At 43.7% G+C, this 19,528-nt stretch overlaps 1 protein-coding gene and 1 long non-coding RNA gene across 2 annotated transcripts; one reads left to right on the forward strand and one right to left on the reverse strand.

Moving 5' to 3' along the window:
* The first annotated feature begins 856 nt into the window (after positions 1 to 856).
* On the forward strand, positions 857 to 2,445 carry LOC125284508. Its single transcript, XR_007191875.1, has 2 exons — positions 857 to 1,029; positions 1,466 to 2,445. It is a non-coding gene; the product is annotated as an uncharacterized LOC125284508 (long non-coding RNA).
* Positions 2,446 to 14,971: 12,526 nt separating this feature from the next.
* On the reverse strand, positions 14,972 to 19,477 carry qrsl1 (glutaminyl-tRNA amidotransferase subunit QRSL1). Its single transcript, XM_048228480.1, has 11 exons — positions 19,354 to 19,477; positions 18,776 to 18,935; positions 18,576 to 18,674; positions 18,367 to 18,463; positions 18,038 to 18,199; positions 17,572 to 17,747; positions 17,282 to 17,394; positions 16,512 to 16,704; positions 16,171 to 16,288; positions 15,722 to 15,927; positions 14,972 to 15,383 (listed from the first exon to the last, which is right to left on the reverse strand). The coding sequence occupies exons 1-11, from the start codon at positions 19,381 to 19,383 to the stop codon at positions 15,169 to 15,171; spliced, it is 1,569 nt and encodes a 522-aa protein (XP_048084437.1). The 5' UTR covers positions 19,384 to 19,477; the 3' UTR covers positions 14,972 to 15,168.
* Between the last annotated feature and the right edge of the window lie 51 nt (positions 19,478 to 19,528).

Raw genomic sequence — 19,528 nt, forward strand, 5'->3', positions numbered from 1 at the left:
TGGTTGATGTTCTGGCAAAAGTTACCATGACAGTTCCCACCAGCAGACACACACTTGACTCCTGGCTTTTTACAGCATCACCTGAGAGTGTCACAGTCCCCTGCACAGTTGCAGCTGACAAATTTCAGAAGGTCCGGTGCAATGGGACCTGTTGTAGGGACTGTAGAACATCAACCAGCTATGATAACAGGAGTGAGGGAGATGCAGGGGAGTTGGATGAGGTTTGCTAAATTTTAAACTGATTGACTGGATTGGCTCTCCAGGCGTTTCCCCGAAGACTTAGCCGTGGAGGTGTTACTACACACCTATAGGAACACGTAGTAAAAAAGCTACTGGTAAGAAATGTTTTTGCAGACTGGCAAAACAATGCCTAACTTTACCTAACTATGAATGCAACCGCATGTTCAAACCAGCTCAAACGCATTATTGTAATAGACACGCTCGAACGACAGAGGGCGCCATGCTTTAATTTGATTCAACAGCCCATGATGGCTTGAACACCATTTTTTTTTATCATCGCATCTTGTTTGTTTCTAACAGGTTATCTGTCATTTGAACCCTGAATGTAACTATCTCGATTCAGATAATGATTTTGTAATACGCATGTTCGTTTTTGGGTTCATGGTTTTCAATTTAAATAGGCTAGTTCATTTAATTAATAGCCTACAGCCATTGGTTTAGACATTCTGTTTTTTTTTTTTTTTTTTTACAAAAGGACAGGTCACACACAGTTTGTGTGCTCTAATCTACGTATAAGTTTTACAGTCTAATTCAATCCGCGACACAACTTTGTCCTGTTAAATCTTTCAAATTGGGGCACTTTCATTGGGCAGGTGATTCGAAATGGGAGCGCCTATGCCGTGCGTCATACGTCTGGAGTATAAAAATTGATCTCGACCCGCTTGGGTAAACCATTTTGGATTGAGCATCAATACGGTGGGGTGGGAAAAAAGATAACCGCTCAAAATGACGAAAATTGTGGTAATTTACCTTGGAGTTCTTCTTCTGGCTGCACACATCACAAAACCGGTAACTAGCTACTTAAAACTACTAAAGAAATGTATTGAGCAATTTCATGTCACTCGTTGGTGGCATTTTCATTGAATTGAACGGAGACTTGAGTTACCCCAACTACAATACATAATTCATTCATTTATTGAAAGTTTGCTGATGGCCAAACCGCATGGTCCATAGTTTTGTTTATTTATTTGTTTGCTTTTTACACTGAGCATGGACCATCAGCAGAAGACTAAAACAATCCAACAAATCAGTTTCCCGGCGGAATCTGTCTAGTGGTAATTTGTGTGGGCTGAAGTTTTTGCCTAGCCTAATCGTTTTACTTCTGTGAAAATATACGGACCAGTTAGCCTATGTTAATTGGTGGCTAAAGTGTTGTGATGTTGGCCTAATATTTTTTTACCAGCAGGCTAACATTATTCACTATACACTGTTTTTTCCACAACAGGTGGTTGCTCAAAATAATACCACAGGAGCGAACACGACGGTTACTACTGCGGAGCCGGTCTCAAATGCCAGCTTGACTACCGTGGCCGATAACTCCTCCAGCAGCAGCGTTAACGCCACCACTGCCCCCACCGGGGCAGGCGTTGCGCCTCAGTCCGGTATTCTGAGCCTGCTACTACCAGTGTCTATTGTGGGCACTCTCATGCACGGTCGCTGTTAAAGGATGGGGATGATAAAACTGAGACCACCAAGACTGTGACGATCAGCGGCTAAGACAGTGAACATCCAAAGAGCATACTTTTTTAAATTCTCGGGAATCGGTCTCCCGGCTTCGTGTGTGTGTGTCGAGATGGGAGTGACTCTATTCACTGACGGAAAGTGGGCAACAACAGACGGTCTTTCTTCCACGCAAGGTGCACATTTACATGTGTTCATACTAAATCCCTGGCGTCCAGAAACCCCGTCCCGTGTACTCGAAGGAAAGCACTAACACCTTGCTTTGAACTCCAAAACACACAGGTGGAGATTGATGCGCAACGAGGATGTACAAAATTCCGCTCTTTGGCACTTTTTTCAGTTCACCTCAAGCCACTGTTTGTACCTGTGTCTTTGTATTGGACAGTAGCCTAATTTTTGAAACGCTTAATCTCACAAGTGCCCAGGAAGTCAGCACTCATGTTGGTCGAGGCGCCTTGTGATTTTCTTGCGCTCAATGTACCATTTGCAAAACCAACGGTTAAACGATTTGCCCGTATTTTAGGCTACGGATTTCCAACAGGTGCATGAACATGAATTGTGATTAGCCTAATTATAATTGTTTTATAATAAAAGTGGAAACCCTGTTTAAATGTATGTAATTCTGTAGTTTTTTTGTAAAAAAACAAAACAAAACAATAGGCTGTATTAAATGTCATTGTATTGCGTTCGTTATTGTAATTTGATTTTGTCCTGCTTTGTCGACAATAAAACTCCCAAAATACACTCGCTTTTTGATCTACTGCTATGGGAAGTGAGATGATCAAGAATATAATTCCCTTTAAACGGTTTTAGCAGGTGAAGCGGAATAAGGTTGACTGTTGTATTGCGCACATGGGTTTCAAGCAAATCTGAAGGGAGTGTCTACACTGTAGACTACGTGCGAAAGCGGTCCGAACCTGTGATTTTTTTTTTTTGGGTGGAGTCCGGTTTCGGTGGACTAGGTGTCAATGTTGATTTGGCTTTTATATTCCATTTGACGAGTTTTTTCTGTAACTGCGGTGAAGAACAGCACTATTCAGCATGGGTAAACCCAGGCTAAAATATACCCATATCAGATCAACATTACCCATGATGGAAGTGTCCAATGTTTTTAACGGCCTATGCCTTAAAGCATATACTAGAGCTGAATTAATTTGGCAATAATTTGGACACCGATCATGTCTTCATCAAACTCAAACACGCCCTAAAATAAATAAAAGGCGTATGTAATTAAAAAGTTTCGACTCTTTTTTTTAAAGGTGTAGGTCTATGCTAACTTTTTACAAGATAAAGCATTATTTCAAAAATAACGAAACTAGACTATGAAAATGTGACGACAGCTTGGCCTATCTGTTGATGTTTGTTTTTGTGCATGGGCTAAAATATCTAGGCTGACAGCACGACAGCATGATAGTTCTGCTTTATCTTCTTATCAACACAATAAATAAAACTTTCGCTAACTTGACGCAAGAGGGAGAAAGGGCTTTGATAAATATGTGAATCTTCACGCAATGTGGGTGAATGTATAGAGCGCTCTAGCTCGGTAGCCTGCAGGTCATCGCAGTCATTTCTAAGGCTGTGGGGAAGAGACGCGGGGAGTGAGAAGTGAAGCGCTGCAGTCGCACAGTGCAGGCTGCTGGAGAGCACAGCAAATTAAATATTCAAACAACAATAGCATGCGCTTTTTGAGATCACACTGTAATCAGCCCGTCCCATCGGGAATCTTCCCGACTCTCCCAATTGCCACTCCGCTGCACACAGGTGCAGAATATTCTGGACAATGCTTGGGTGTTCGCATAGGCTATAGGCCTATAACAATATACATCCACCGTGTTCAATAACGAGAATATCTTAAACCGAGCTTAAAATAGAATTTGATTGAGTCGTGTAGCCTAAACAAGCATATCCTATTCTTGCCTCTCGTTTAGTTTAGTTTCATTATCTTGAATAACGTGATAATTTCATGTAATAATGTGATATATATCTTGTAAAAACGTAAAAATATCATATATTGAAATAACGTGATACATATCTTGTTAAAACGTGAAAAAGATATTGTTATAACAAGAAACTTTTCACATAATTACATAATACTGAGCCTTTTTATTTATTTTAGTATGGCAGCAATACGCTTCCATACGTAATCAATGATGGATTTGGACTTTGTGCAAAATATTTGCATCTGTTTGGTGAGGTCAATTCACTCAGGTCCTCCAATCTAAACTCTCCATCAGCCAATTTGCTCTGATATGGTTTCCATAGATTTGCTTTGGCCACCTGGTTTGCATGTTATTTAATGCCCAATGTAGTCATCAGTCTTTCCTCAGGCAAGGCAGTTTGCCAGGAGTGAGTGAGTCAGAAATAAGTTGAGATGCTGTGCAAAATGAAACAATGCATCTGCAAATGGAAAAAAAATGATGTGAAACCAACTGACATTTGCTCCCATGTAATTCATGGGCTACACATTTTACACATATAGGGACAGAGAGGGAGGGGAAGAACCAGCAGGAAACACCACCTGCAAGCTGGCTTACTCTGCATGTTTTTGAACAGCACTGTACTAATACAGGGAGAGGTTCACATACAGTGGCACAGCAGGAAATGTGTGTGCTTGGTTTACTTCATCAATAAGATCAATTTAAATGAATCTAGGCATTCTTTTTTTCCATTTCAAACTGAAGCTTAATAAAAACAATGGAGTAATACGAAAACATGAGTTCAGGTGCAAAACCCTCTAAATCCGTAAAATAAATTAGTTGTACAAATGCACCAAATCATATGAAGTCATGAGTTTGGCTCACTGGTAATTTCCTAGATTGTGTAAGACCAGTTTATATTTACATATTTGTGAGGAAGGTTTGTGGTAGTTTAAGCAATCTTCATATCCTCAAGCTTTGTCTGAAAATATGCAGCACCAACCACACACACACACTCTTTCTCTCTCTCTCTCTCTCTCTCTCTCTCTCTCTCTCTCTCTCTCTCTCTTGCTCTGCTTTCTCTCGCACACACACACTTTGTGAGAACTACTCAAACTCAAGGTCCTCTGGTAAATAGCTCCCATTGTTTCTGCCTCTCGACAGGTTGTTCACCTGAAGAGCTATTCAGCCTCCCATGTCTTCTTCTCCTCTTTATCTCTCGGGCTCCTCCCTTCTGCTTTCCCTCCTCCAGAGTTTCATCCTCCCAGGTTTTAGCCCCCCCCCCAGACTCTCCAGCTGCAGCCTCCTCTCAGCGTCCTCTCTCATGGTCTCCAGAGCAGAGCTGGAACTGTTCCTGAACATTCCTGTAGCTCTACCACTTCATTCAGGTCACCTCAAAGACACACACACACACACACACACACACACACACTTTCACATACCGAAACTCAAACAGCAGTTTCACAGTTTTTGGTTAAGATGAGGAGACCAGTGGCAAATAATCTACTGCGCACGCATGCAGTTTTGTGTGTGTGTGTGTGTGTGTGTGTGTGTGTGTGTGTGTGTGCAGGGGCACTGCTATAAAATTTGGGCTCTATGACAGACAATAATTCTGGGCCCCCTGATAATGTATAGTATTATTGGGGTGGCCCTCTGAGGGCCCCCTGTCAGTGCTGGGCCCTTAGAATCGTCTTAACCCCCCACCCCCCAAGCAGTGCCTCTGTGTGTGTGCGTGTGTGTCAGAGTGTGTGACATTTCACTTCCTCAGGATAACTGGAGGTGGAGTACATCATTGTCCAGATAGGTCAAAAGTTCATAGCCCCTGTTCACAGACATGATGGTGAAAAGAGGGATTGTTGAATGCTGAATAACATTATGAGATTAGCTGGATAAATATTGCAGATCTTCAACCTCATAAACCTTATGAAATAGGTAATGTGTGTAGTTAATACCTGTGTGACCTTTATAGCCCTTTAGTGCTACAAAACCCACTGGCAGACCTAGATCTGGTTGTTACCTGTTGTCTCAGCTCTTTTATGGGTGAAGCAAGCATGGTTGGCAAGATAATTTACAGTCCTGCGGGCATGACGTCAAGCCGATGTCAAAACCTGGTGGTTCAGTTCTGCATTATTCAGTTGATAAAGCTCCCTGGCAACTCCCCATTATCATCCATCCTCAAAACCCACCGACAGCAAACACCTGCTCACCACACAGAGCAACAGCAGGTGCTGTGCATGATATTATTATGTACAAAAACCACAAACAAAATAGCAATTTAGCTGGTAGTCAGGTAGTCAAAGTCAGAGTCTCTCTCTCTCTCTTTCGTTCTCTCTTACACACACACACACACACACACACACACACACACACACACACACACACACACACACACACACACACACACACACACACACACACACACAAGCACACATATTCCCAAACCTCCTGAGATCACTTGATCATTGATGCGGAGAGGGAGGTTGGATTGTGGGGTTAACATACCAGAGGGGCTTTGATGGTTAAGGTGAGTGCCTTCTACCTCTGACTTACACAATCCCTGTCTCCCGTTACTCACACACACACACAGCATTCTGTTATCCACGTAGACCCCATACCCCCCACCCCCACACACAGGGTTTCTGATTACAGGGTCTACCTTCAGGGTTGCTATGGTAATGTGAAAAAAAGAGAGAGAGAGAGAGAGAGAAGGAGGACAAACATGGTCGACTGTTTTCTTTGAGCCACTCTCTGGGACATAGCAATGTTTGAGCCCACGTTACCAGCTATTTATGTAAGTGGAAAAGAGAAGGTGAATCACACCAGCTGAGAACTGTCAGCGTTTGCTGGACTCAAGAAAAGGTGAATCACACACCAGCTGAGAACAAACTGTGTTTGCTGGACTCTAGCAACACAAATGTCAGACATCTTTGGACAGAAGAAGCTCTTGCAGTTATATGTATAGATGATCAGATACCTACCTTGTTATCTTCTAGATGAATTAAAGTTAAATGTTACAGTATGCACACATCCAGAGACCTCTAAGCAAAACCGAAAACGGTTAATTAATCAAGAAAAATTACAATAATCCAGACAATAGTTTTGTTTGCACCGTACATGCCGTGACATTTAAGGCTACAAGCTCAACACAATTAATTCCTTGACAGCCTGTGACAGCCAGCCCCCTAGACAGCCAGTTATAGCAAGGTACCCTTTTCTCTGTGTATCTGACAAGAGCCTGATGTAATGAGCTTGTTGTGTGTCTCAAATGAGCCTGTTTCCCAGTCACAAGTCTGTGATTAATCGGTTTTGTCTGAGAGAGGACTGTTCGTCTGTTGGCCTTTTGTTAGAGACTGTTGTCATGAGTCCGTTGCATTGAAAAGAAGACTATTCAGTCTGTTGTCTGCAAGGAATCTGTTGGCTCTAAGAGGGCTCTGTAGTTATCAGTGGGCTACTGAATTGACAAGTATCTGACAACTGTACTTCCTCATGAGGAGGTTAGTGGTGTTTGTGTCTGTCCTCCCTTAAAGGCCTCTGTCCAGTCATCTCTGAAGGGAGACGGAGAGGGAGTCTGCAGTGTTAAGGGAGGGGGTGGAGGGGGTGGAGGTGTCTCTGAGCTCGTCTCTGTGTCTAAAAAAGAGAACTTGGAGAGTATCTGATGATGAGTCATTCCACCTAAGGAAGATCACTGCGATGAGGCCACTGCTGCTCCCTACCCTGCAGCACTCTCTCATTAATGGGGATGGGGATGAGTCAGTGTCCTTTCCCCTATGGAAGCTGCCCTCGTTGGGCTGGGTGTCTCCAAGTGCCTCCCTGCTGTGGAGGTGGGTAATCAGCACTGCCAACCAGTATCATTATTCGGCGTGCTGTCATGAGCGGCAACTGAGCAAGCTGGCAGGAGATCACCATGGTGATTTGATAGCCCTGATGGTCTTGCCTCCATCTCTGTGGCGAGAGTGGGTTGCTGAGGAACAGACAGTTCAAGAGAGTTGAGAGCAAACTGGTTCCATGGTGAGTGTGTGTGTGTGTATGTATGTGTGTGTGTGTGTGTGTGTGTGTGTGTGTGTTTCTGTATTTTGTGTTTGGTTCTGATGCCCTAAGTTATTCACTGATACAACATTAACTTAAACCAAAACATCATGTTGTAGTAATTCAACACACTTACATAATCCTTCTCCTTTTATGCTCACAACACACAGACACACACACACACACACACAAATATGGCATACTGAAGGCCGCAGATAACCCGTCTTACGTGTGTGTCATTTCCCTGTGACATTTTGCAGGCGGTTGTGGATCCACATCTCTCTCCCCCCCTTTGCATGGCAGAACCTCAGTTTGGGCTAATAAAGAGAAGCGGACAGAACGCGAAAGAGAAAGATAAATATAGAAGACATTCTGGCCTCACTTATCCACTGTGGGCTGGGTGAGGATGTGTGTTATGCTTTTGAGGTAGAACAGATAGATAGATAGATAGATAGATAGATAGATAGATAGATAGATAGATAGATAGATAGATACTTTATTGATCCATCCCCAGGGGAAATTCAAGAAATGTCAAATTTCACTAGAAATAGATACATGTTAATTACAGAACTAGAATAAGGATGAGTTGCTATTGGAAAGGAAAATTGTATTACAGCACCGTGTCTATGGTGGGTATGACATTTTTTTCAAAATGTTCACTGTCCCTTTCAGACATCTATTTCTGCACTTGATCTCAGTGCTCCTCCAAAGAGAAACAGTTGTGTTGTGGTGTCGTAGTGCAAGAGGGAGGTTATTTCTTGAGGTTATTTCTGCCCTCTCAAATTGATCTTGTTCTCTTCAACCACCTTCTGGGTATCTTTCTCTCTCTCTCTCTCTCTCTCTCTCTCTCACACACACACATACACACACACACGCACACACACACATATACGAGTATCTTAGATTTCATTGATGATATACTGTCAACTTACCAGAGTTGTATAAAGTACCTGAAACCCACACTAAAGCCACACTAAAAGTACAGATATTTGATCAGAAAATGACTTAAGTAAAAGTAAAAAGTAATCTATAAGCATACCACTTAAGTAAAAGTCTTACTTAGGTATGACAATAGCCCATTATAAAAAGTACTGAAAGTAGAAGTACTAGTAAAAGCTTTCGAGGTCAGGTGGGGTGACAACCCCCTCCCATAGCTATGCTTTTAATGAAAAAGAAAGCAGTACCTTAAAACTGGGTGCCTACACTTTATACACAAGGTCTTCAAAGCCTGAATAAAGGTATGGCTGCCATTCATTTTTCACTGCTGCTTCCTTTTATAAGCCTGTAATTTTTATCCAACATGTTTAGAAAAACAGCTACATCACATTCCATAAACAAATGAAAGCCTAAACAAAAGTGTATTTAATGAAAAGCAAGCAGCTCCTTACAACAGCCTACCTAGGCCTGGGTGTGCTAATATTTGCAAATATGTAACATGCTGAATGGAAACTGTGGCTTTTGTTTTTCATTTGCATATTATTTTAGCCTACTTTTTAGTTAATGCTGCTAATGAAAATGTAGTGGAGTAAAAGTGTAGATTTAATTTTTAAAATGTAGTAAAATGAAGTAAAAGTAGGAAGAAAAATAAAAACTAAAGTACAGTACAGATACTCCCAGTTCATACTTCTGTACTGTATTTCTACTTAGTTACTTTACATCTCTGCAACTTACACAAGCCAACTTTGCATAAGAGCTCTTGTGAAATGCTTTCTCTCACTATCTCTACCACCCTCCACCACCTGTTGGGTCAATTCCTTGGAGGGAAGGAAGCAAGATGATTTAGGCGATTTGCAATGTTGAAAACCTTGTTTTGGTGACCCCGTGGAAGGTATTCATATGTTTCAGGACACCAGGCGGAACTTGCAGAAATTGGTGAGAGATTTGTACAGTTAGGATATGAGTCTGAACTGGTGAGGTGTGTGTGTGTGTGTGTGTGTGTGTGTGCGTGCGTGCGTGCGTGCGTGCGTGCGTGCGTGCGTGCGTGCGTGCATGCGTGCGTGTGCGTGTGCGTGTGTGTGTGTGTGTGTGTGTGTGTGAAAATGAATAAGCATATTGTCCATATGCATGGGACTTTGAACCTTTTCCCTTTTTGTTCAGGACAACGTTTCACCTTTTTACTCTTGGACTGTTTGTTGTTCTTTTGGGGCTTATCTGAGTAAACCTGAGTCCTGTTGAAGAGGCATGTCATGTGGGATCCCATGTGCTTGCTGTGTGTGACTTTATTTCAACATCTGCATTTGATTGCCCATTAGTGTTAAATGAAAGAGTACTTCATCATCACCTAAAGACCCAGAAGCATCTGTCTTTCCATTTACTGCAGATCTTTTTTGCAAGAGCCTGAGCTCTGTCCACTGAGCTTAGACACTGAGCCCCCCATCCCTCCCTTCTCCTCGGTCACATCTTTGTGGTGCAATCAGGTCCACTTCTCCCCTCACATCCCCTTGACGACAAAGAAGGTCACCTTGACAACACATGTCCCTGTCATTAATCCCTGGGTCTCAATCTGTGTCATCTGATTTAGACACACGTACACACACACACACACACACACACACACACATGCACAGATTCGTGCATGCACACACACACATAGATACACACACAAAAAAAACACACACACACACTCTCACTGCTCAGATCCTTCTGGCTTCCTGTCATAGATCCCCATGCCCTTTCTGTTGGATAAACAGGAACTGGGTGGCCATGAAGCTTAGCTTCACAAAGCAGATTCAAAACTGCAGACCGCCATAGCGCCATGTCTGTTTATGTAGACACACACACACAGACACACACACACACTGTCAGAACACAGCCACTCACCCGCCCATCTACACCATGTTTTCAGACATCATTCATCAAGGAGTCAATAGCGATGCATATTTTATTGTTTTTTTTTTTTTAGAGAAGTCGAATATACTTCAATATCCACATAGCTCAGAGACTGAATGGCCCTTTGTGTGGGCGTGCATGTGTGTGTCCACTGGCAATTTTCTCATGCGAGCTGATCTGCAATCTGAGATGCCATCAGGAATGTGTTGGAAGATTATGAACAGTGCTCTGTCGAGCTCGTGGGGCACCCAAACTGTTTGGGAGTCGCAAGTCTGCACCTGGGTTAATATTTAAGTGTGTTCACCTATGTTCATGTATCTGGTGTGGACATTAATGGAAGTGTTTGTGTGTCCTTTCTACACTGTTTGAGACCGTTTGTATTGTGGCATGTGCATACGTTAGTGTGTGTGTGTGTGCGTGTGTGTGTGAGTGTGTGTGTGTGCGTGTGTGTGCGTACAAGTGGGAATATGCTTGTGTATGTGTGAGCATGTGCAAAGTGTGCATGTTGTCCAAGAGAGTGAGAACTGTGTGTGTGTGTGTGTGTGTGTGTGTGTGTGTGTGTGTATTGATAAGGGTCTGGCTGTTCACAGAGTGGGTGCAGGCTGGTCAAATGACGGCATCGCGCTGGATGAACTTGTGAAGGGACCACTTGTTTCACTCCATGATCTAACCGTGTCATATGTTACTGCGGCAACCACACCAGTGCTGGAATCTGGTGGCGAGTGCTCAGCCGCCTACCCTGCAGTTCACACACAAAAGGCACACATGACTCCAGCCGCCCGTGATGGGAATTGGATGAAGATGCCCACACAACTAAACACAGCTCAGTTTGAAGCTCCAATTTATAGAGCCTCTTCTGTAGCCTACAATAGGCAGAGGTTCATACTTATCCTCAGTTTACTGTGGCAAACGGTGAGAATGTTGTCATAGATAAATATGCTGACAGATGTCTGCATTAAATTCTCACTCACACATCCTTTCTCTTCTGCAGAAATGAAAAAAAGATACTCTTAAACTGTTTCTTTCAAGTTTTTGATGGTTAGGCAGTCCTCTTTAGTTATTGACCCAGAACCAAGTCCAACCAAACTGTACCTGTTGATATACAGTAGGAAGATATATGAGAGCATAAATAGGATAGAGTTCTTGTGAGGTGTGAATGCCTTTCTTTAAAAAATTATAAATATTGCACCATATATGTATATATATATGCACATGCAAATAATGCAATGCAAATTATAAAATAATCAACAGAACAATTTTGAATGCTTAGAATGTTCAAAAGTGGCTATTCTACTGGCAGCCACTAATGAATTGCCTGTTTACGGCCACATCTTAGGCAATTCATCAGTTTCTGCCATTAGAATGGCCAGTTATAACCTAGTCAATGTGGTAGGTGCGGTAGTGGTGATGCCATATGCAGTCTGGAAGTTCCCAGGGTAGAACTGTTACAAATCACATTGTGGCAAACAACTTCTCTTCAAGTCTGTGGATTAAGTATAAGTATAAGTATATATACTTTTTTGATCCCGTGAGGGAAATTTGGTCTCTGCATTTAACCCAATCGGTGAATTAGTGAAACACAAACAGCACACAGTGAACACACAGTGAGGTGAAGCACACACTAATCCCGGGCGCAGTGAGCTGCCTGCTTCAACGGGCGGCGGGGGAGCAGTGAGGGGTTAGGTGCCTTGCTCAAGGGCACTTCAGCCGCGGCCCACTGGTCGGGGCTCGAACCGGCAACCCTCCGGTTACAAGTCCAGAGTGCTAACCAGTGGGCCACGGCTGCCCCCTGATTCTTTGGACATGTTCTTGAGAAACTGTGTGTGTGTGTGTGCGAGAGAGAGGGGTGTCTGTGCTCATCTGATATGGAATGAGAGGAGTGTCCAGGTCCTTGAGCAGCTCTGATCTCATTAGCACCTCACAGCAGTGTCAAACACACACTGATATTTATGTAATGAGCAGAGTCTGCGACTTATACACACACTTTTTCAGACACACACACACAAACACAAACACAAACACACACACACACACACACACACACACACACACACACACACACAGGAGTAGAAAATTCCAATCCTACCTGCGATGGGCATGGAGGGCGTGAGGTCCTGCTGGAGTTGTCCCAACTTGAATGGTTACTTTGATGGAACACATTGGTGTTACCTTGAGAGAGAAGGAGGGATGATGGGTTGCACAAATGTGTTGCTGAGCGAGTGTGTGTGTGTGTGTGTGTGTGTTTGATAAGTCTACAGGAAAGATGACCATAATAACCAAAATGCGATCTGACCTGTTTCAAATGTTGTACCTTTATATCAATTAAAGTCATACTTGTATTTTGGTCAGTCTATGAAAAAGAGTGAACATATGTACTGTATATGACATGGCTGGACATGACATGACTTTACATGAGTTATCCACTCTCAGAAGCGGCCGCCGAAAAGCTGCCACTACAATTACTCAGTATTTAAAACCAAAACAAAAAAAAGTTGATTTTATTTGATATCAATTAGTAGATAGGCTACATATTTAAAACTCCCTATTGAATTTGTGGATGCCCTCAAACCCAGTTAGTCATTATTGACTTTAACAACCCTGATGAGCATCTGCGGGCTTGTGTGCAAATGATGACATACCCTAAAACATTCTGCAGCTTCCTGTGGGTTGCTGTGAATTGATGTCACTCAAGTTCCTCAGAACTCCTTGCAACATGCCACATCTGATAGCTAAGAGCTCTTTTGCATCCTAAAGTCACAGTTGACACCTGACCCTGTTATATTTCATATTTATACAATACATTATTTTAATACTTTCACATTGCCGTAGAATAAGAATAAAGTTATTGCATGATTTCATATGAATTCCTTTCTAAATGTAAAAAAAGACTTTTGAAAGTTGGATATTTTTTTTAATATATTTGGCAATGGTAAGACTAAATGTCCAAAATCTGAGCTGCAATAAAGAATTTGGGGCAGCCGTGGCCTACTGGTTAGGGCTTCGGGCTTGTAACCGCAAGGTTGCCGGTTCAATCCCCGACCAGTAGGAAAAATGTGGGCGGGGGAAGTGGTTGAGCACTGCTCTCCCATGCCCACACTGCGGCACTGAGCAAGGCACTTAACTCCTTACTGCTCCCAGAGCGCCGCTGTAGCAGGCAGCTCACTGCGTCGGGATTAGTGTGTGCTTCATCTCACTGCGTGTTCACTGAGTGTGTTTCACTAATTCACAGATTGGGATAAATGCAGAGACCAAATTTCCCTCACTGGATCAAAAGAGTATACTTATACTATACATAGAATGTCCTTTTATTTTATTAAACTTTTTACAAAGGACTGAGTGAGATGTGATAAAAGTTGTCAGACTTGACTAGTCTCTCAAATGCAGATGGCTTTAAGGCTCTTGCGTGTGAGTGTACACATTCTAATAATTTATCAAGGCCATCATCGTCATGTCTTGTCACTCAATGTGCTAGCCTACGTGGTTTCCCCATCAATAGATGGAAAATAGATTCCACTCTTTGACATCAGGAAGCACTTTATGCAATAAGCTCTCCGCAGGGACATTATTGATGATGTATTTTAAGATTAGGTCACCCACGCACACGTCGCACTGTCCAAAACTCTGACCCCTAACTGAGGACTTCTCACAGTGAGTTACAAACAACGAGGCAGTTTTAGATAAAGGCCAGGTTCTGGACAATTTCAGTTTAAGTATCTTTCACTTGTGTTACAGACTCAAGGGAGTCCGTCTACTAAAAGATTTCAAATGTTTCATAATAATTCAGATTTACAGCTTTTTCCTACTTTCTACATTATGCTGAAATCTCACATATGCTGAATGTACTGGAACTATGTTTTACCAGTACCAACAATACAACATAAATAATTCAGCATACAATAATCACATTCTGGTTACTTCCTCTGTTCAGTGCTACTCCCAGCCATAAGTTAGAAAGACTTATGGTTTCTCCCATCACCATTGGGCCTGGGGCCACATCCAGAGTACTTCTTCCAGCAGTCACTTGGTTACTCCATCTGCACCCTAACAAAAATGAGCTAACCAGCAAAGCATTGAGGTTGCTAGAATAACTTAGAGAAAGAGAGGTCTCTGCTTTTTCCCTTCTCTCATGAGTGTTCATGAGAAATAGACCGGAAATTAATTGCACCCCCCCCCACCCCCTGTTGCCAAGGAGACAGTGGTCTAGGGTTGCGTTTAGTGTCCCTCTGTGAAGGTGCAGGTGACTCAGAGGTGCAGCGTTCACACCCATTCCACAAGTGGGCTACCACAAACCAACTGTTCATCCCTGCTGATGCCACGAGCTGAGAGAACATCTATCTCTGACCAATTTCTTCATCCAGATCACACCAACACACACACACACACACACACACACACACACTACTGGAAACTGAGGTTTCCAGTAGTGTGGGCAAAAAATGAATATTCACATCACATCAGAGGGTATAAATATTTAATTGATGTGAATGATGTGTATGTATGTGTGTGTGTGTATATGTGTATGTGTGTGTGTGTATGTATGTGTGTGGCACTGGCACAGGCCACCAGTAATGTTCACACTGCATCTGTGTGTGATATCGCGTGTGTGGGAGTGTACGTGTGAGCCTCGGGTTATTTCAGGTCTCTGCTCTCACACTGTGCCCACACTGCCCACATGGTCCAGTCCTTTCCCCCCTCCTCACGGGCCAGCCGTGCCCTCTGTCTCTGCCAGCGGGGCTCCGTCCTCCTCCCCGCAGTCTCCATGGAAACGGATCTGAGGGAAGCCCATTCGCTGCTCCATCCAGTGGGCTACCGCCAACAACTTCCTGTCCTGAAGTGGCTGTCCAATCAGCTGCAGGCTGATGGGGAGACCTCGGGACGACAGCGCTGTTGGCACGGTGACGGCTGGGAGACCTGGGTTCACAGGTGGAAAGTTACAGGGGTTAAGGGGTAAGAGGTCACAAGGTGAGGTCACAGCATTCAGTAAGGTAATGATTGATGTGACTAGTTATTTACTGATTTGTAATCAAAGGTTAACTATTAATCACACTGTGGTGCCGTTAAACAGGCCTTTATGTCATTTTACAAGGATAAAGTCATTCTGAAGTGGCGTTCAATATCTGTGGATATTTCTCAACTTTACGATAATTATCAGTTGTGGTCATTTTCTTCCTGTTTAAGGAAAGAAAGGGGAAGAATGACTTACATAATCATAATGTGATGCAGGACTGTGTGTGTGTGTGTGTGCGTACCAGCCATGTTGGCGGGCTGTGTGAACACGTCCTCCTGGGCACTGCGTGTGCGGTTGTCCTCGGAGATGAAGTCCCGGTAGGTGGCGGCATCGCTGAGCGTGGTGGGCGTGAGCAGGACGTCCACGCCGGAGCTGAACACCTTGGTGAAGTCCTCGGCGATCAGACGCCGTACCTGCTGGGCCTTCACAAAGTACCGCTCATAGTTCCTGTGTAGAGGAGGACAGCCAATCACATTACAAGACTCCACAGCAAACGGCTGGGCTCAGAAAAGTCTTTTGATATTTCTATGGGGTATTTAGGCTATCAATACACCACACAACTGATCATATTTTGCTATTTCTACTATGTATTTATTTTGCAATAGTAATATCACAAAGTTATTGTATTCTCTGGTTTAATAAATCATAGAGCCATCCTTAAATTGGGATCTATAGGGAAATGGCCAGTACTGTTTGAGCAGGAAGTAGTTCCCGGCAAGAATCCTGCGGCGGACCACATCGTTGAAGCCCTCGTGGCGCGTGGCGGCGTACATGGCCTCAGTGGAGCTGCTCTCTGGACTACGGTGGCCTGTAGCGGACACACACTGCAATGAGTCAAGACACGCAAACACATGCACGTACCTGTAGATGACTCTGTAAACTTTATATCCTCATTACACACAGACATGCGCGTGCACGCACACATTCACAAAGCTTCCTATTCATCCATTTGCAGGAACACACATACAAAATGGACACTCAACCAAACAACACTTACACAAACAATCAAACGCATACAAGTCCATCATTACCATACTCAAGCCCGTCGAAGCGCGCCATGTTAGATGCCACCTCGCAGCAGCAGAGTACATGGTAGCAGACGATGGAGAACTGGGTGTGCGGGAGTGAGACCTCCCGTACCTGCACCCCGGCCTCCTCAAACAGGTCTGTGACGCGGGACCACTGACGCAGCGTCTCACGGGACAGGCCAGGTGCGTGGTATTCCTGAAGATGACACCAAAGGCCTGCTATTATACTGATATACTAGAAACGCAACGTTTGTTTACTCTTAAAGGGACACTCTGGAGTAAAAACAAAAATTGGTGGAGTTTTGAGCAAGACTGTTTTTTGCATTGAAATGGCTTATAGTGAAAGCTAAGGGGCAAGCTAGCAAAAAAAAAAAAAATCACTATTTTATACCACTGAAAAGGCTCAAAATATAATTACACCTCTGTGGTAGTGTGGTGAGGGTCCCTACAGACAAACCTAAGTACTGTACATTTTGAAAGTGTACAGAGAGGTACACTTACAAGACCTGCCCCTTAGCTTTCACTATAAGCCATTTCACTGTTAGTACCAAAAATGATCTTGCTCAAAACTCCACCAATCAATGTAATTTTACGCAACATAAAATTAAAGAATGTTTTAATTTGTTAACTACTGAAAATAGAACCTAGGTTGTTTTTACTCTGGAGTGTCCCTTGGTTGGAGTGTCAACCATTAGAGAATATGTACAATTACACTAAAGGGTAAGAGGGGTGAATAGTAACTGGTATAGTCTCTGTAATGTGCAGAAGCTTACTTGTGGGATTCCCACTGTGATTTGTCTGATGTCAAAGTCCTCTGGTAGGTCCGTTTGTCCAGGGGGGCTGGGGATTGTGGTCGCATCCAGCATATCCTGCCCTTTGAGGATACCTACATCCCATAATACACATCAAATAGAATTAGCCCATAAGCTATACAGTGGATACAAACACACAGATACAGATATACACACTATGTCACAGAGGTACACTATCTACACTGACACAGAAACAGAGACAGTTACAGACACATAGTTCAACCAGAGGGATGCTGAAGGCCAAGGTATACCCAGGATAGTGGCTGCGTCCCGGGCAGATCGGGTCATGATTCCAGGAACGTCCATGGAGTTCACCAGAGGGATAAGGCCGTGGCGGGACAGCAGGCCATAGGTGGGCTTCACAGCCACCAGCCCACACAGGGCGCCAGGGTTGCGTGTGGACCCACCCGTGTCTGAGCCAAGAGCACTAGAACACACACACACGCACACGCACGCACACACACACACACACACACACACACCAAATGTGTGAAAGTCACAAGTCAGATGATACAAAATATTCAAAACTGATCACAGCAATGATCCTTGCACAGCATGACACTAATGCACAAACAGACATGCCTACCACTGCACACACATACCAGTAAAGACACACAGACACACACACAGGCACAGACACACACACACATCTACTCTTGTGAAAATGAAGGGAAGCCAGCATGGTAAAAGTGTGCTCTCTCTCACTCAGATACTTACAAATAACTGCTAAGTGATGCCACAGCAGCTGCGCTTCCCCCTGAACTCCCTCCTGTGATGACCCAGTCCGACTCGGCCTCCGGCCCACCATGTTGTCTGTAGGACTCGGCATCACTCCAGGGGTTATGCACCGGCCCAAACGCCCCATCTGTGCTTCCTGCTCTATAACACACACACACACACACACTTAAATGACTTTATTAGCTCCCCCAGATGCCAAAACAACGCACACAGGTAAACAGACAGACATTAATAATGTGTATACAGACATAAATGTGTGCTGAACGCCTGACAGATAGTGCTGTGTTGTATGTATTAAGTTAGGCTACCCCATAGCAAACTCATCCAGGTTGGTCTTCCCCAGGAGAACAGCTCCCTGATCCAACAGTTTCTGCACCACTGTGGCACTGAATGGAGGAACATAGCCTGCAGGAGAACAACAGAGAGGGTAACTCATGTTCTCATTAATATCAGTTTGTCATTTCCTTATCCTACTTCTGACACTTCTGTGGTCAGCAGAGCCATCTCCTATTCTTACCTTGTAACATCTTTGAGGCACATGTGGTGAGGATGTCCTTAGTGCAAAAGTTGTCCTTCACAGCAAACGGTATGCCATCCAGTGGACCTCTGGGTGTACCTATTAGAGATGGCAAATCAGGTACATCAGCTCTCTCACAACCCCCCCCCCTCTCTCTCACTCTCACTCTCTCACACACACTGAGTACACAGGAACCGTACCACTCTGTAAGCGTGCTTCTGCCTCCTGGGCTTGTCTCATGGCCGTTTCTTCGGTCACTGTGATGTAGGCATTAAGGTGGCGGGTTCTCTTGATGCGATTCAGACATTTTCGGCAAAGCTCTGTGGGGGAGAGCTGGCCTTCCCTCAGTGCATGGGAGACCTGAAAGCATCAACATGTCAATGCGACATTTACAGCTTCGATGTGCATACAGTGCAACAGACAAAACACTTTCACTATAGCTTCGGAGTCGAAGTGGTTATGTTGAGTTCAGTCAGTCAAGATTGTAGCTTATCCGCACACAACGTGTAGCAATATGTTTAATGTGAGGATATTCAGATGGTATTCTGCGTCACTTTGGCCCACTAACTATGTATTCAAGGGTGAAGTGAATAGGCGACTGCATGTTGTCAGCGGTAGGCTATAACCTTAACTCGAAAATGCACAAGCACTTTATTATACAAAACCCAATTCAATTCAGTTGACGTTACATTATATCAATTTATGATTTTGCGGAGTTCAGTGTCCGCATTTCGACACTACAAAGAAAGGCAAAGGCTGCTATATCGTTGACACCTACCTCTCTTATGGATAAGCTAAGCACATTCATTTCAAGCGTAGTTCCACACAGATTTCCACATTATTGAATTCTCCAACCTTCAGAAAGTGAGGTCTATGTACGCTGACATCTTGGTTGCTTTTACGACATCGTAGTTTCCGCACCTTTGGTTGGTTGAGCTAGTAACAAAATGTGC

Source organism: Alosa alosa, chromosome 19 (genome assembly GCF_017589495.1).
Source record: "Alosa alosa isolate M-15738 ecotype Scorff River chromosome 19, AALO_Geno_1.1, whole genome shotgun sequence".
Lineage (NCBI taxonomy): Eukaryota > Metazoa > Chordata > Actinopteri > Clupeiformes > Clupeidae > Alosa > Alosa alosa.

Coding starts and splice junctions, on each gene's coding strand:
- qrsl1 (XM_048228480.1), bottom strand. CDS start 19,383: ATGAATGTGCTTAGCTTATCCATAAGAGAG. Junction 17,748..18,037: donor GCATCACTTAGCAGTTATTT/GTAAGTATCTGA, acceptor TGTGTGTTCTAG/TGCTCTTGGCTCAGACACGG. Junction 15,384..15,721: donor ACAGCCCGCCAACATGGCTG/GTACGCACACAC, acceptor CTGTGAACCCAG/GTCTCCCAGCCGTCACCGTG.